We start from the raw sequence: 15,943 nt of genomic DNA, 5'->3' as shown, positions 1-15,943 counted from the left end.
CTCATTTAATCACTAGATCTTTTACAGTAGCTTGTGCGTTAAGCCTTAAAGGGGGTGTCTCACTTCAGTAAAGGGCATTTATCATGTAGAGAAACTTAAAGAGGACCTGTCACCTGTCCTGACAGGTCTGTTTTAATAGCTTCATGCATTCCCCGTGTAATAACAATTCTGGAGCCTCTATTCTTATGGCTCTGTGTTGTGCCATTCCTCTATTTCTACTAGAAGTTATAAGTGATTGGCTAGCAGTCTGCAGTAAGGGTATAGGGGGGTGGTAACCAGTTGGGGGTGTGTCCGTGCACAGTCTCACTTTATCCAATCAGTTCTGCTATTTTCAGACTGGGCAGGTGCACCCCCCCAGCTTGTTACCACCCCTTTGTACCCTTACTGCAGACTGCTCGCAATTCATTTATATCTTTATAGTTGAAATAATTAAGGAATGGCACAACATACAGACATAAGGATAGATTCTCTAGAATTGTTATTATATGGAGAATGTATGACGTTATTAAAAGGGGCATGTCAGGAGAGGTGAAAGGTCCTCTTTAATAGAAGACACTTGTTATTATCCATATTGCCTCCTTTGCTGGCTGGATTCATTTTTCCATCGCATTATACACTGCTCATTTCCATGGTTACGACCATCCTACAATCCAGCAGTGGTGGCCATGATTGCACAGTATAGGAAAAAGCGCCAGCCTATGTGAACTCCCATGGTCCCGGACAGCAGTTTTTCTTAGTGTGCAAGCATGACCACTGCTGCTGGACTTTCTCCACATGATAAACATCACTTGCTGAAGTGAGACAACCCCCTTAATGTATATAAGAATAAAAGGAAAACCATATATAATAGCATTTTTTACATGTTTTTGCAATTTCTTTACAATGTACATAGAATATTAAATGGATACATACAGAATAATGATGTCCCACACATTAGATATACATACTGTAGGTTAATGGTAGAACTGTGGGAGAAACGATTGGTCTCTTGACCGATCATTCTGCCCATGAAGCCATACACATTTTTAGTTTATGTTGGGTGTTGTAGTCATTCAAGCTGGTGATAAATGTTTAATGACTCCAGGTGAAGGATTAATGATGTTTCATTGTAACTTGTCGCAGATACTAAAGACTTGTATTCAGTCTATACGCTCGACACAGGTAACATTGGTTCACGGATCCTTTGTGGACTAGCAAATATCGGACAAAAATTTTAAACATGACCTTTTTTTTTAATACAGACAATGACCGTCTGTCATCAGGTAGCTAAAACAATTGTTCAGTGTTAAATCCTCTGTCGAACAATTGTTTTAGACTAAGTCTACTTTCACACTAGCATTTTGGCTTTCCGTTTGTTAGATCCATTCAGGGCTCTCCAAGCGGTCCAAAATGAATCAGTTTTGCCCTAGTGCATTCTGAATGGAAAAGGATCCGCTCAGAATGCATCAGTTTGCCGCAGTTCAGTCACCATTCCTCTCTGGAGGCGGACACCAAAACACTGCCTGCAGCGTTTTTCTGTCCGCCGTGTTGTGCGGAGCAAGACATTGACTTACATTGTGTGCCAGTACGGATCCGTTTTCTCTGATACAATAGAAAACGGATCCGTCCCCCATTGACTTTCAATGGTGGTCATGATGGATCAGTCATTGCTTTAGAAGACCTAATACAACCGGATCCGTTCATGACTGATGCATGCGGCTGTATTATGGTAACGGAAGCGTTTTTGCAGATCCATGACAGATCCATCAAAAAACGCTAATGTGAAAGTAGCCTAATATGACCACTCCAATAGCCTTGATATGGTAGCTGGAATGATGTCATACGGATGCAGATCTGGATCAAAAGACTTTAATATGCCTTGTATGACAGCAGTCCAGACGGCTTCACCTTTGATACTAAAGCTTCACAACTTGCAGCATTTTTTAGGAATGAATGTATTTGTTCTGCAGACATTTGCTATGGCAGAAGAATACCATAGGGAGTCAATGCTTGTTGAGTGGGAACAAGTGAAGCAGCGAATCCTTCACACTTTACTTGCCTCTGGGGAAGATGATTTGGGCTTCTCGCAGGAGGCAGAGGTATGAAATATGCTGCTAGTCTTTGTTGCATGTTTTAGGTTTTGATGACTTCTGTTTTTTTAATATTTTGTAATTTGCTTCTGTGGCAGACAAGTTACATCAGTGATCTTGGAGCTCCGGGCCGCAGTTCTCTTGATAATGTGGAAATGGCATATGCTCGACAGGTGAGTCAGAAGAAAAGCTGTTGATGCCATTGGTGCGATCCGACCGCTGGGACCCCGACTAATCATAAGAACGGGGGTACTGTGTCTCTTATGTGGATGGATCAGCGGCCAATCATGCACACTGCCAGACCATTCTAAGCTGTGGGCCTGAGATGGACGCTGTACTCTTCTCTTTGGCAGTTCCATAGAGAGGAAGCAAAGATGCTCGACTGCTGCTTCGCTCATACTGCTAGATGCACAAGCCCCGTTCTGGTGATCAGTGGAGTCCCAATGGTCAAACCCTTACCGAACACTTGTCATCCTATCATCGGGAAAGGTGATAAGTTTAACCCCTTAGTGACCAGCCTGTTTTTGGCCTTACTGACCTAGCCTTTTTCATCGTCGCCTTCCAAGAGCTATACGTTTTTTATTTTTTCCGTCTATATAGCTGTATAAGGGCTTGTTTTTTGTGGGAAAAGTTGTAGTTTTTAATGGTGCCATTTTGGGGTACACAACTTTCTTACCGTTTTTCGGTATAAATAACATATCTTCTCTGGGTCCGTACGATTAGTGATACCAAATACATATATTTTTTTTTTATTTTTATTTTTTGCGTTTTACTACTTTTTTTTGCAATAAAAATGTTTTTTTTTCTTTTACGGCATTCACCGTAGGGGATAATTTGCGCGATATTCATGTAGTCTTGGTTGTTAGACGTGGCAATACCAAACATATGCGGGAGATTATTTTTTTTTTAAACTTTTTTCATTGTAAAGCGTACTTTCAATGGGAAAAAAAGTAGTTTTTTTTAATGGAATTTTTAAAATGTAATTATTTTTTTTTACCACTTAATAGTCCCACGAGGGGACTATAACAGACAGTATTTTGATAACTTTTAAAAAAACAATGTACTAACTGTAATGCATTGCATTTTAATGGTAATGCTATTCTGACATTGACCAGCAGGCTGCGCCAGAGAGGCACAGCCTGCTGGAAATTACTCAGGGCGGATCTGGAGACTACATGAGACTGCAGCCAGCCTTCACACACATCAGCAACCCACGATCGCATTTTCAGGGTGCCGATGGGAGACAGAGGAAGTCCGCTCCATCTGTCAGCACTTTACATGCGGCGGGCGCCATTGCCCACGGCATGTAAAGTGTTAAACCGCCCGGATCGGCACTCCTGCCGGTCCAGGTTATTAGAGCAGGACTGCGGCTCTCAGGTGAGAGCCAGGCCCCTGCTGGACGAGGGACCTGTGCAGCGCTTAGACTGGGCCGTCGTAAAAAAAGGTGGCCCAGCTAAGGCCCCTTAGTGACTGCCGTAAAAGCACATACGGGTGATCACTAAGTTAAATCTTGGGACAACCCCTTTAAGTTGGATAAGACGTAGTGCAAGACCTGCAGAAGGGGAAAATGCAGGATGCACCCTCCAGTGCCTGTGTTTTGTAGTTCCGCAATACGGACACGATCATGTGAATGGACCCTACTAGTGCTGCATGCAATACTTGTGACAAAACCCAGCAGACCCTATTATGAGTCAATGACCTCTGTCGTAGCTAGTGTCCATCATGTGAAGGAGCTTGGCACTGCATTGTGGTTTCCATTTTATGACTGAAACCACGTCACAGATGTGAAAACAGCCACAGTCACTTCAGAAGTTACCCAGTGAATGAGATGCATTCTGACCTGTGTAATTTATTGCTTTAGCCAACTCTATAGAATAAATGTATAAAGGAACAGCTGGTCTGTACTGCGGAGGTCCTGCTAGAGGCAGCAAAAGGAGGGAACATTGGTTGAACGCTCCTTTTCCTATTAGTGCACAGAATGCTGTGCAGGGTCTGCTGGGACGTTCAATACACAGTCACTGGTCTTTTTGATTTACCGTGTTTGTACATGGGGTTAAAGTGCCTACACCAGGACCCTGCTATCAGTATGTCAATCATTTGCATCATATGTCTATTTTTTCCAGGTCTGCAACAATTGTGATACTGTTTTACAAGCATTTCATTTCACAATGTTATTACTACACATATCACAACCACACAATGCATAAATAACCTGTTTAAGTTGCTGTTCACTGCAGATATATGTGTACAACGAGAAGGTTGTGAGTGGAAACCTCAAGCCAAACCTGGTGGACCTGTGCACTGCTGTTGCTGAGAAATTGGACGATAAGGTAGGAAGTCACACAGTGAAGTGACACTTTTCATGATTTTACCATATGACAGAGATACAATTAAACCGTTGTATTCAAGCATTCATTTTTCCCATAGTGTTTTTATATATATATATATATATATATATATATATATATATATATATATATATATATATATATATATATATATATAAAAATTTCCCCTTCTATATGACTGATTGTTGTATCTCTTTTGGTTTTGTCTTTTCTGTAGAATGTATCTGATGTGTGGGCGATGGTGAAACAGATGACTGACGTTCTGCTAGTTCCAGCTTCTGATACAATGAAAAGTCGCTGCTCGGTTCAGATGCAAATGGCTTTTGTTAGACAAGCTTTAAGGTTCCTGGAAGAGAGGTAACTTTGGAAACTGCGATCTAGCTGGTATTAGGCCACTTGCAGATGAGCGAGTCCGCAGCGAGGCACCCAGCCTGAACCTCCAGCCCTGCCGGGGTCACATAGCATGATATTGATTTATGATGCTATGTAACCCTTACAGTTCTGGAATGAAGTGGGTAACACTGACAGTATTAGGTCAATGTCCTCTAATACATTCCAGAACTGTAAGGGTGACATAATATAATGCTATGTGACCCCTGCAGTGCTGGGAGTTCAGGCAGGATGCCTCGCTGCGCACTCGCTCGTCTGCAAGGGGTCTTAAATGGGATTTAAAGTGTACCTGAGATTTCAAAAAAAGTTTGTACAAAAAAGCACAGCCATTATGCAATCATAACTGTAAAGGAACAGGTCTTTTTTGGGCTTCCGTAATGTCTTTTTCAGCCATATTATCCCGTGTTGCACAGCTAGATGCATTTCTCTCTCAAGCAGTTGATTTCTCCCTTCCGTGAAATCTGCCAGCATTGTACCACAGAGATGTCCTTTCCTTTTACTTTCCACTGTTTTTTTCAGCTTCACAGCTCACAGAATAGATAAGAAGGGGGAGATCACACTTACCAGGAGACTCCTATAATCTTTAGAAATGTCAGCTAGCTCTGACACGGCCCCACATCCTCTCAGCTGTCTTCTGAGTCTCTGTTTACCAGGGATGGATCTTGCCTGACAAGTCAGTGGACTGCAAATTAAGTGGAACTGAGACCCCTAGTGGCCATGGCTTTACAGTTTTTGTTTTTTCAGGTAGAAGCAGGTAGATTTTTATTTTATTTTATTTTTTTAAATAAAGTGAGTTAGAAATTTACACCATTCTCTATTAAATAAAATAAAATTGTGTGAAAGTACAGTGACTCTTTAAAGCAGCTCACAGTAATGACATTGAAAGGGAAGTATCGCTTTGACTTGTGTCTGTACTGTATTCTTAGCTACCATATATTTGTTTCTAGTTATAAAACCTACACAATGACAAGTGTATACGCCAACCTGCAACAAGCACAGCTAGGAGGTGTTCCTGGGACTTATCACATAGTACGGAGCTTCCTGAATATCAGGCTTCCTGCGCCCATTCCTGGACTACAGGTAAATGTAAAGCCAGGACCCTCGTACCTTTATAAATGGTTATGTGTATGAGATGATGCTTATGTCACTTTAAATTTACAGGATGGTGAACTGGAAGGTTACCCAGTTTGGGCCCTGATCTACTACTGCTTGCGCTGTGGTGATATCTTGGCAGCACAGCAGGTGGTGAACAGAGTACAGCATCAGTTGGGGGAATTCAAGAACTGGTTTCAAGAATATGTTCACAGCGATGACCGCAGGTAACTGCACTGCCTCCCCTGCTTAATATTATCATTGCTCAATACTAATATTGATTACTACTGAAGGAATTATAAAGGAGATGGAAGTGTGTAGAGCTCTTCTCTGTACTGAAGTGAGTGGTTAATGTAAAGTATAATGGACATTTTCATACTTTCCATGGCAAAAAAAAACAACCTTTTTTTTTTCTTCTAAGTGTTATTAGTCAGTCCGTTATGGTGGTTTGAAGCACAACATAGAAGGTTGTAACTTTTATCTGTTAGGGCTCTTTCACACAAGCGAGTTCTCCGTTCGGATGCGATGTATGTAGCAAATGCTGACCTGTTCATCTCAAGGGGTCTGTGCTAGGGCTGCACGATATGGGAATTTTGTGCGATTGCGATTAGGGCCCTAAAAATTGCGATAACGATATGCGATGCAATATTTTAAGGGAATTGTGCTAGAGGTCTATTTGCTTGGATTTTCCCATATGAGCCGGTGACGCGGCTGGGTATGACATAGTTATGGGGGATCTGTGGAGGACGCACTGTTGTGGGGGATCTGTGGAGGACGCACTGTTGTGGGGGATCTGTGGAGGACGCACTGTTGTGGGGGATCTGTGGAGGACGCACTGTTGTGGGGGATCTGTGGAGGACGCACTGTTGTGGGGGATCTGTGGAGGACGCACTGTTGTGGGGGATCTGTGGAGGACGCACTGTTGTGGGGGATCTGTGGAGGACGCACTGTTGTGGGGGATCTGTGGAGGACGCACTGTTGTGGGGGATCTGTGGAGGACGCACTGTTGTGGGGGATCTGTGGAGGACGCACTGTTGTGGGGGGGGATGTGTGCCATGACACACATATAGCATCTTTTGCTGGTCCCCCTATGGCCCTATGTGTCCCCTCATGTGTCCTAAACTACGCATATAACTGGCTTTGTGTGTAAAGTATTTTACTACTGTGTGAAACAAGCTCTCTCCTATTGATAACATGGCCGGCCTCTGTACTCACTTTTACAGTACTATGAATGCACTGCAGCGAGCTGGCCGGCCGACGCATGACTGACGTCACTTAGTAACGCTCCTCCCACTTCAGGAAGCAGGAGCGTTACTAAGTGACGTCAGTCACGCGCCGGCCAGCTCGCTGCAGTGCATTCATCGTGAAAGGGAGTACAGAGGCTGGCCATTTTATCAATAGGAGAGAGCGTGTTTCACACAGTAGTAAAATACTTTACACACACAGCCAGTTATGTGCATGGGGCCCCTTCATATATAATCGCAGTATTTTCGGGTCGGCCAAATTGCCATATCGCATTTGGCGATTATCGCGGTTCGATTATTTTTTCGATATATTGTGCAGCCCTAGTCTGTGCACATGAGCGTCGTTTATCACTGCTCATCTCTGCATTCAGGAAAAATGGCAGTTTTTTCTGTATTGTGCATTTTTCACGCATCCCTGGCTCCATAGAAGCGAATGGGGCTCTTGTGAAAAACTGAAGGCACCCGGATGCAGTACATTTTTTCACTGATGGTTGCTGGGGGATGTAGATTGTTATTCTTAACGCGCGTGAAAAACGCACACAATCCGAAAAAAAAACTGCTTGAACTGGAGTACAAAACCATTTGTTTTTTCCTGAACGGATTCTGACAATCGGTTTCGCTAGTTTGAAAGAGGCCATACCTGTGGGTTTTTTTGGGGTCCCCCCCCCCCCTTCCTGTGGATCAGTCACAATACTTCAATACTTGTGTATTGTACCCAACAGGCTTCACGGATGAAAACTTGGGCTTATCAAATCTGCATTGCCCATGACTTTTCTAATATATATCCCCAACAGTTTCCTCCTATATATGCCACTGTATAGGCATATATTTAACCCATGAACGGCCATTTAAAAAAAAAAGGAAACTTTTTTTTTTTCCGGCTACCTTGTTAAAATTCCATAGTTCACTGTTCAGCCATTTTATAGCAAAAAAAAAAAGTTACACTGACTCGATGGTGGTTAGAAAGAGACTACCGTATTTTCCACTTCACCACCATGACGGCCCAGAGAGATTGACCCCTGACCTCTGTAGGGGCAGGAACAGAGATAGGTTTAAAAGGACCCCTCCCACCACCATTCACCAGTGTGTTCCTGCCCCTATAGCGGCCAGGCAGAGAAAAAGTCCTCTCTGGCTTCAGGGAGGTGAAGGGGACCTAGTTTTTTATTTTCACAAAGGTACCTGGATGACCGCATCGGCGGTCCTCGTGGCCTCCCTTACGGGCTCCATCATCCAGGTAAGCGTCCCCTGCTCTCCGGCGGATTATTCCAAAGCTGGCAGGGTGACGCCGGGGTCACGCTCCCTACGGGTGGGAAGCCTGCCCTAAGCTGCCGCAGGTCGCCTACCTCCTTGTGGGGGAGCCGACCGGAAAGACGCTCTGCAGTCGCGCGCGTCTGACGTCACTTCCGGGTTACCGGCGAAACCCGGAAGTAGACGTGGCCTCTCAAATAAAGCGCTCCCAGCTCTCTTCCCGCGGCGTTCTCTGCATCGATTGCTCGCAGACATGTCGGACCAGGAGAGGGAGAAGGAGCCGCAGCAAAAGGTCCCACAGCCGAAGGAGCAGACCGTTTCAGAGCGCCCCTGCGTGAGTAGCCCACCTGGGCAGCTGGCAGCTTCACAATACAGGGGGGGTCCATATGTGTGCACACTCTTGTGTATTCACTGTCTCTCCCCCTGGGGGTCTGCGGGTATACTGCACTAAGTTACGCTCCTATACCTGCCTGGCATAAATTAATGGGCTGCCTCTCTCACTTTAGGCCAAACTACCCTTAAAAAAGTTAAAGAAGACCGCCAGATGCCTCCAGTGCTCCGTCCGGCTTCCTGAGGGCCATACAAAAAAACTTTGCTTGGATTGCATCGCTAAAATAGTGAGAGAGGAACAGCCCTCAATTATGCAGGAATTCAGATCCATGATCCAGGAAGAGGTTAAGTCTTCCCTGACCGCCCTCCGCGAGGATATCCGAGGGCCTCGCCCCCCTAAACGACCCAGAATAGCGGATATTTCTGACTCAGAGGACTTAGAGGACAACGCCTCATCCCCTAGGAAAGAGGATGAGGATCCCCTATCTGAGGGCGAGATAATTGAGGACACTAAGAAATATTTCTTTAGCTCCAGCGAGATGAGTGACCTCTTAAAGGCCGTCAGGGATACCATGGGGGTGGAGGATATCCAGCAACCCCATACGATTCAGGAGATGTTTGGGGGATTGAGGGTCAAACGCTCCAGGGTCTTCCCCATAAATGAAAACATTAAGGAAATGGTGATGGATGAATGGGCCCATCCTAAAAAGAAACTGGGAATTTCCAAAGAATTCAGAAACCGCCTTGTGTTTGACCCGTCAGATTCTAAGATCTTTGATGAGGTTCCTAGAATTGACGTCCAGGTGGCCAAGGTTAATAAAAAAAACCTCACTTCCATTTGAGGATTCCTGTCAGTTAAGGGACACTATGGAAAGGAAGGCCGACAGTCTGTTAAAAAAATCTTGGGAGGCAGCAATGTTTAGCGTCAGGACTAACATAGCCGCTACTTCAGTCGCCAGGTCTATGTACCTATGGCTGAACGAACTAGAAAACCATCTAGTTAACAGGACTTCTAGGGACCAGATACTCGATACTATTCCCCTACTAAAATCCGCCACAGGTTTTCTGGCGGATGCCTCCGCAGAAACTATTAGGTTCTCAGCCAAGGATGCCGCTTTGTCTAATGCGGCCCGACGGGCACTTTGGATGAAATCTTGGTCGGGAGATATCTCTTCCAAGATGAAGTTATGTTCTATAGCCTTCTCAGGGGAATATGTGTTCGGTCCTGTTCTGGACAGGATCCTTGAGAAGGCTACAGATTAAAAAAAGGGGTTCCCTGAAGAGAAGACCGCTAAAGGAAAAACCTCCTTTCTCGCCCAATTCCTTGGGGGACACAGGAACTCTTGGGTATAGCTTATCTCCATAGGAGGCGTGACACTAAGTAAAAGACTGTTAAGCCCCTCCTCCAGCAGCTATACCCTCAGCCTGGAGAGAGAGACTTCCAGTTTTTTGCTTAGTGTCAAGGAGGCAAGACACTCTCTGCACTGCAGAGTTGTCTTGTGAAGACTTAGAGTTTTTAATTTTTTTATTTTTACTTTTTTTCACTTGGATTTTTCCACAGGGACAACAGAGTCGCAGTAGACTTCTCTGTTTTCCCGGGGTTGAGCTGCACCAGGGCCGGTTATCCGCCCTGCTGCCTCCCCCACAGAAGAAAAGGAGGACCAGGGCAGCTCATGCTCCCCTGTATCCCGCCAGCACTGGGTCGCCCACCTGCAAGCCCCTCTCCAGCTACTGTCACTCTGTGCCAGTGGCTGAAGGGGCGTCCCAGCTGGATGGACTAGAGGGTGAAGACGTCGCAGGTGAGGTGGCTAGTGCAGCCGTTCCGCTCCCCTCCCCCTCCCCCCCTCCCTCTCTCCCCTCTCCGGAGGGTTCGGTGCTCCTCTCTGACTCCCCTTTACTGATGGCCTTGTTGCAGGCGCGATTCGGCGGCCGGGCGCCCTGCTTTGTCTGGAGCGGCGCGGCGGCGATGATTCATGGGGGAGACTTGTTTGGGGGCGGCCGGGTATGCGACCGCTGTGCCGTTGCATGGCAGGACGCCGACTCCCGGCCCTCCTCCTTGGGCTCCTACCTTGCTTCCGCTCGGCGGGGGCCATTCGGGGGTCCTGTGATGGTGGAGCGCGGGTTTTGAATCGCGCGCGCGCGATAATTTTTTCGGCGGGGGGCGGAGTTTCGGACCGGCCAGCGCTGGCTTGATCTTCATTCAGAGGCCGCACGACTTTCTTCCCGCGCCTCTTTAGTCCCGCCCACTCTCGTGCCGGCGTGCTTCTGGGAGCTCACTGCAGGACGGACCGTTGCTCTGATTGCACACCGCCGCTCTTCTGCTGCTGCAGCTTCCTTCTGTGACCTGGTAGGACTGTTGACCCTTCCTCACTGTAGCCCCCTGGCCTGGACTCGGGTTTTTTTCTTTGCTTCTACCAACATGTCTGACCCCTTAGTGCCAGTGGGACCTTGGTACCATACCTGCACCGCATGTAAGGCGCCCTTTCCTCAAGGGCAGTCTGATCCGCATTGCTCGCTTTGCAAAGACCCATCGCAGGGTCCGCCATCTGTTGTGTCACCCCCTGGCCTCTTGGATCCCCCTGACTGGGCTAGATCCCTCTCCCAGGCTGTGGTTAGTCTCACTAGCGTTGTGGGCCGACTTGCAGATGCGTTGCCCTTGTCGCAGCCGGATGATTCCCCTGCTGGGCCCTCCGGGTCCGCTGTCCTGGCCGACCCGTCTGAGTCTCTCTCTGCAGGCGATTCCTCTAGAGCCCGCCAATCCCAGAAGCGGCCTAGGGTGGATCACCGGTCATCCTCGGATGCCTCGGTATCCCCCCCAAGGGTGCGTTCTCAGTCGGGCCCTTCCTCCTTGCAGGATTTGCCCTCTGAAGGGGAGCTGGTTGATTCCGATTGGGATATGGATTCGGCGCTGCCTTCAAAGCTGGCTTCCGCTGTGGGCCACCTTATAAACAGTATCCGTGATACCTTTAAAATTCGCGATGATCCTCCGGATCCTGAGAAAACCAGTGTTTCCTTCTTTCGCCAGAAACAGGCTTCGGCGGTTTTTCCCCTCCATGCTGACTTTTCGTCAGTGGTTTCTAAGGCCTGGGCCCGTCCTGATGCACGGTTTACCCCGCCAAAAAAGTTGGATGTTTGTTATCCGTTTCCGGCGGATTGCATCACAAACTGGGCGTCTCCTCCCAAGGTCGACCCCCCTGTGGCCCGTTTGTCCAAGAGCACGGCTATTCCCGTCGCAGATGGTTCTTCATTACAATCCACTGAAGACCGCCGTGTAGAGACCCTTACAAAGGGTATCTTTTCGGCCTCCGGATCCGCACTTCGGCCAGTCTTTGCTTCCGCTTGGGCGGGTAAAGCGGTTTCAGAATGGGCATCTCAGCTGGATCTGGAGCTTGAATCTGACGTCCCTATTCAAGACCTCCGTGCCCTGACTCAACTTATAGTTCAGGCTGGAAAATTTGTATGCGAAGCATCCCTGGATGCAGGAGCTCTTATTGCCCGTTCATCTGCTCTGGCCGTGTCGGCTAGGAGAGAGCTTTGGTTAAAGGTTTGGTCGGCGGACGCCGCGTCTAAGCGGTCTCTTACTAGCCTTCCTTTCTCTGGTGCTCGTTTGTTCGGAACCCGTTTGGATGAAATCATCTCGGAAGCCACGGGGGGGAAGAGTACTCATCTTCCCCAATCCAAAGCTAGGAGCTCCACTCGTGGTCGTCCCTCGTTCCCCCGTTTCAGGTCTTCTCGTAGGGCTTCCGCTCCTCGCTCCGCTTCTGGTCCGTCCACTAATCCTGCCCAGGACAGGCGTAAGAAACCCTTTTTTCGGACCCAGCCCTCCTGGCGCAAATCTCAACCTGCTCGCGCTCCCGCGACCAAGCAGCCCCCCGCCTGAAGGTGCGCCCCCACCCACCCGGGTGGGGGGACGTCTCCTCCTGTTCAGGGACTTCTGGCAGGCGCACGTCTCCGACGCCTGGGCTCTCGAGGTTGTGTCTTCCGGATACAAACTCGAGCTTGCGTCCCTTCCCCCAGTTCGGTTCTTTCGCTCTCGGGTTCCCCGGGATTCCCGAGGGGCGGCCGATTTCTTTGCTGCCGTTCAGATTCTTCTAGACAAAGGGGTCATCATCCCGGTTCCCATGGGAGACAGGTTCAAGGGGTTCTATTCGAACCTTTTTGTGGTCCCCAAGAAGGAGGGTTCGGTGCGACCCATTCTGGATCTGAAACGACTGAACCGCTTCCTTCGTCTTCAGCGGTTCCGGATGGAGTCGCTCAGGTCGGTGGTGGCCTCTCTGGAACAGGGGGAGTTCCTGGCCTCCATCGACATCCAGGACGCCTACCTTCACATTCCAATCGCACGGTGTCATCAGTGCTTTCTGCGTTTTGCAGTGGGGTCCGAACACTACCAGTTCGTTGCCCTTCCCTTCGGGCTGGCGACGGCCCCTCGTGTTTTCACGAAGATCCTGGCCCCGGTCCTCGCCTTACTTCGTTCCAGGGGAGTTTTTCTGCTTCCATATCTGGACGATCTCCTGATCAAGGCGCCTTCTCTGTCACTGACTTCAGCCAGCGTGGATCTCTCGCTGCAGACCTTGCGCCAGTTTGGTTGGGTTATCAACCTACCCAAATCCTCTCTGGTTCCCTCCCGGCAATTGGTCTTTCTGGGGATGCTGCTGGATACCGATTCAGCGGTGGTTCGTCTTCCGTTGGAGAAGCGCCTGCTCCTCCATCGGTCGGTTCGGAGCCTTCTGTCCCACCGCCGTCCTTCTTTCCGGTTCAGCATGCGGGTCCTGGGTCAGATGGTGTCCTGCTTCGAGGCGATTCCTTACGCGCAGTACCACTCCCGCACCTTTCAGACGGCCATTCTGTCCGCTTGGGACAAGTCCCAGGAGAGTCTGGATCGGCATTTTCCCCTTTCCCCCCAGGTTCGTTCCTCTCTCCTCTGGTGGCTGCGGACCCCTCTTCAGGGGAAGTCCTTCCTGCCAATGACTTGGCTGGTGATTACCACCGATGCCAGTCTGCGGGGGTGGGGGGGAGTGTTTCCTCCCCGGTCCGTCCAGGGCACTTGGTCTCCGTCGGAGTCCAGACTGCCGATCAATGTTCTGGAGCTGAGAGCCATTCTTTTCTCGCTCCGACACTGGACTTCGTTGCTGCAGGGTCGCCCTGTTCGGGTCCAGTCGGACAATGCCACGGCTGTGGCGTACATAAATCACCAGGGGGGCACTCGCAGCGCGGCGGCGATGAGGGAAGTGTCTCTGATCCTTCGCTGGGCGGAGGTTCATGTTCCGGCCCTTTCGGCCGTATACATTCCGGGGGTGGACAATTGGGCGGCGGATTTCCTCAGTCGGACGACGATCGACCCGGGGGAGTGGTCTCTGCACCCCGACGTCTTCGAGTCTCTTTGTCTCCGTTGGGGTCGTCCGGACGTGGATCTCATGGCCTCCAGATTCAACTACAAACTTCCCATCTACGTGGCCAGGGCCAAAGATCCGGACGCTTACGGCGCGGACGCGCTCGTCCTCCCCTGGACGGAGTTTTCGCTCCTCTACGTGTTTCCGCCCCTGCCTCTTCTTCCGCGGGTCCTTCGGAAGATTGCGGCGGAGGGCACGCCAGCTATCCTGATCGCCCCGGACTGGCCGCGTCGTCCGTGGTACGCCGACCTTATGTTGCTTCTGGCAGACGCTCCCTTGCCTCTGCCTCTCAGAGAGGACCTCCTCTCTCAGGGGCCGATCTTCCACCAGCATTTAGGGTCGCTACGTTTGACGGCGTGGCTATTGAAACCGCGGTCCTGACGCGGCGGGGGTTTTCGGCTGACGTGGTCCGTACCATGATTCGTGCACGAAAACCGGCCTCGGCCAGGATTTATTATCGTACCTGGCGGGCCTATTTGGTTTTCTGTGAGGCCTTGGGGACTCCCCCTCTGAGGTTTTCCCTTCCTACGGTTTTATCCTTTTTGCAGTCTGGTCTAGCTCTGGGCTTGGGTCTCAGTACCCTGAAGGGTCAGATTTCGGCTCTTTCGGTCCTTTTTCAGCGTCCGCTGGCTCCGCTCGGTCCGGTTAAGACCTTTCTTCAGGGGGTTGCTCACTGTGCTCCCCCCTATCGCCCTCCTGTTCCTGCTTGGGATCTCAACATTGTGTTGGCGGCTCTCCAATCTTCCCCTTTCGAGCCTCTGCGCAAGGTTTCCCCTCGCTTGTTGTCTTGCAAGGTTTTCTTTCTCGTCGCTATCACGTCCCTTCGGCGTGTGTCTGAGTTGGCGGCTCTTTCTTGCGTGGAGCCCTTCTTGGTTTTTCACCAGGACAAGGTGGTTCTCCGTCCTGTTCCGGAATTTCTTCCGAAGGTGGTGTCCGCCTTTCACCTGAATGAGGATATTGTCCTTCCTTCTCTGTGTCCGGCCCCGTCGCATCCCCGGGAGCGGGAGCTTCACCGTCTGGATGTTGTTCGGGCTCTCAGGATCTACCTGGATGTGACCAGACCCTTTCGGCGTACGGATTCTCTGTTTGTGGTTCCGGAGGGTCCGCGCAGGGGACTGGCGGCGTCTAAGGTGGTTGTTGCCCGCTTTCTCAAGATGGCTATCATTGAGGCTTACCGTGCTCGGGGCAGGGATCCGCCCTTTGGTGTTACCGCTCATTCTACCAGAGCGGTCGGGGCTTCCTGGGCTCAGCGTAATCGTGCCTCGGCTGAACAGCTGTGCAAGGCGGCCACCTGGTCTTCTTTGCACACGTTCACCAAGTTTTACAGGGTGAACACTTATGCCTCGGCGGATGCTGCTTTGGGCCGCTTGGTCTTGCAGGCGGCGGTGCCTTGATGTTTACGGTGCCTGGTTCGCGTTTGATTGTGGTCCCTCCCTGTTTGTGGACTGCTTTTGAACGTCCCAAGAGTTCCTGTGTCCCCCAAGGAATTGGGCGAGAAAACGAGATTTTTGTATAACTTACCAGTAAAATCTCTTTCTCGCTCTTCCTTGGGGGACACAGCGCCCGCCCATTGTTTTTTTGTTGGCCTTCGGGTGTTTTTTTCTGGCTTGTTGGTATTGGTTTTGGTTACTCCTTGCCTTTGTCTTGCACTACTTGGGCACATAACTGGAAGTCTCTCTCTCCAGGCTGAGGGTATAGCTGCTGGAGGAGGGGCTTAACAGTCTTTTACTTAGTGTCACGCCTCCTATGGAGATAAGCTATACCCAAGAGTTCCTGTGTCCCCCAAGGAAGAGCGAGAAAGAGATTTTACTGGTAAGTTATACAAAAATCTC

The 15,943-nt window shown here is 49.4% G+C and overlaps 1 protein-coding gene across 1 annotated transcript in view; it reads left to right on the top strand.

The window, feature by feature from the left end:
* NUP93 (nucleoporin 93) overlaps window positions 1-15,943 on the top strand; it is a 49,646-nt gene that overhangs the window by 12,090 nt on the left and 21,613 nt on the right. The window contains exons 5-10 of the mRNA XM_044270265.1: window positions 1,950-2,078; window positions 2,168-2,242; window positions 4,307-4,399; window positions 4,635-4,774; window positions 5,755-5,887; window positions 5,969-6,126. Of these exons, the coding sequence (XP_044126200.1) occupies window positions 1,950-2,078; window positions 2,168-2,242; window positions 4,307-4,399; window positions 4,635-4,774; window positions 5,755-5,887; window positions 5,969-6,126 (728 nt within the window). The remainder of the gene's footprint in view (window positions 1-1,949; window positions 2,079-2,167; window positions 2,243-4,306; window positions 4,400-4,634; window positions 4,775-5,754; window positions 5,888-5,968; window positions 6,127-15,943) is intronic.

This window comes from Bufo gargarizans, chromosome 10, assembly GCF_014858855.1.
Source record: "Bufo gargarizans isolate SCDJY-AF-19 chromosome 10, ASM1485885v1, whole genome shotgun sequence".
Lineage (NCBI taxonomy): Eukaryota > Metazoa > Chordata > Amphibia > Anura > Bufonidae > Bufo > Bufo gargarizans.
Note: the sequence above shows the minus strand (reverse complement) of the source record. Positions and strands in the feature narration are given on the sequence as shown.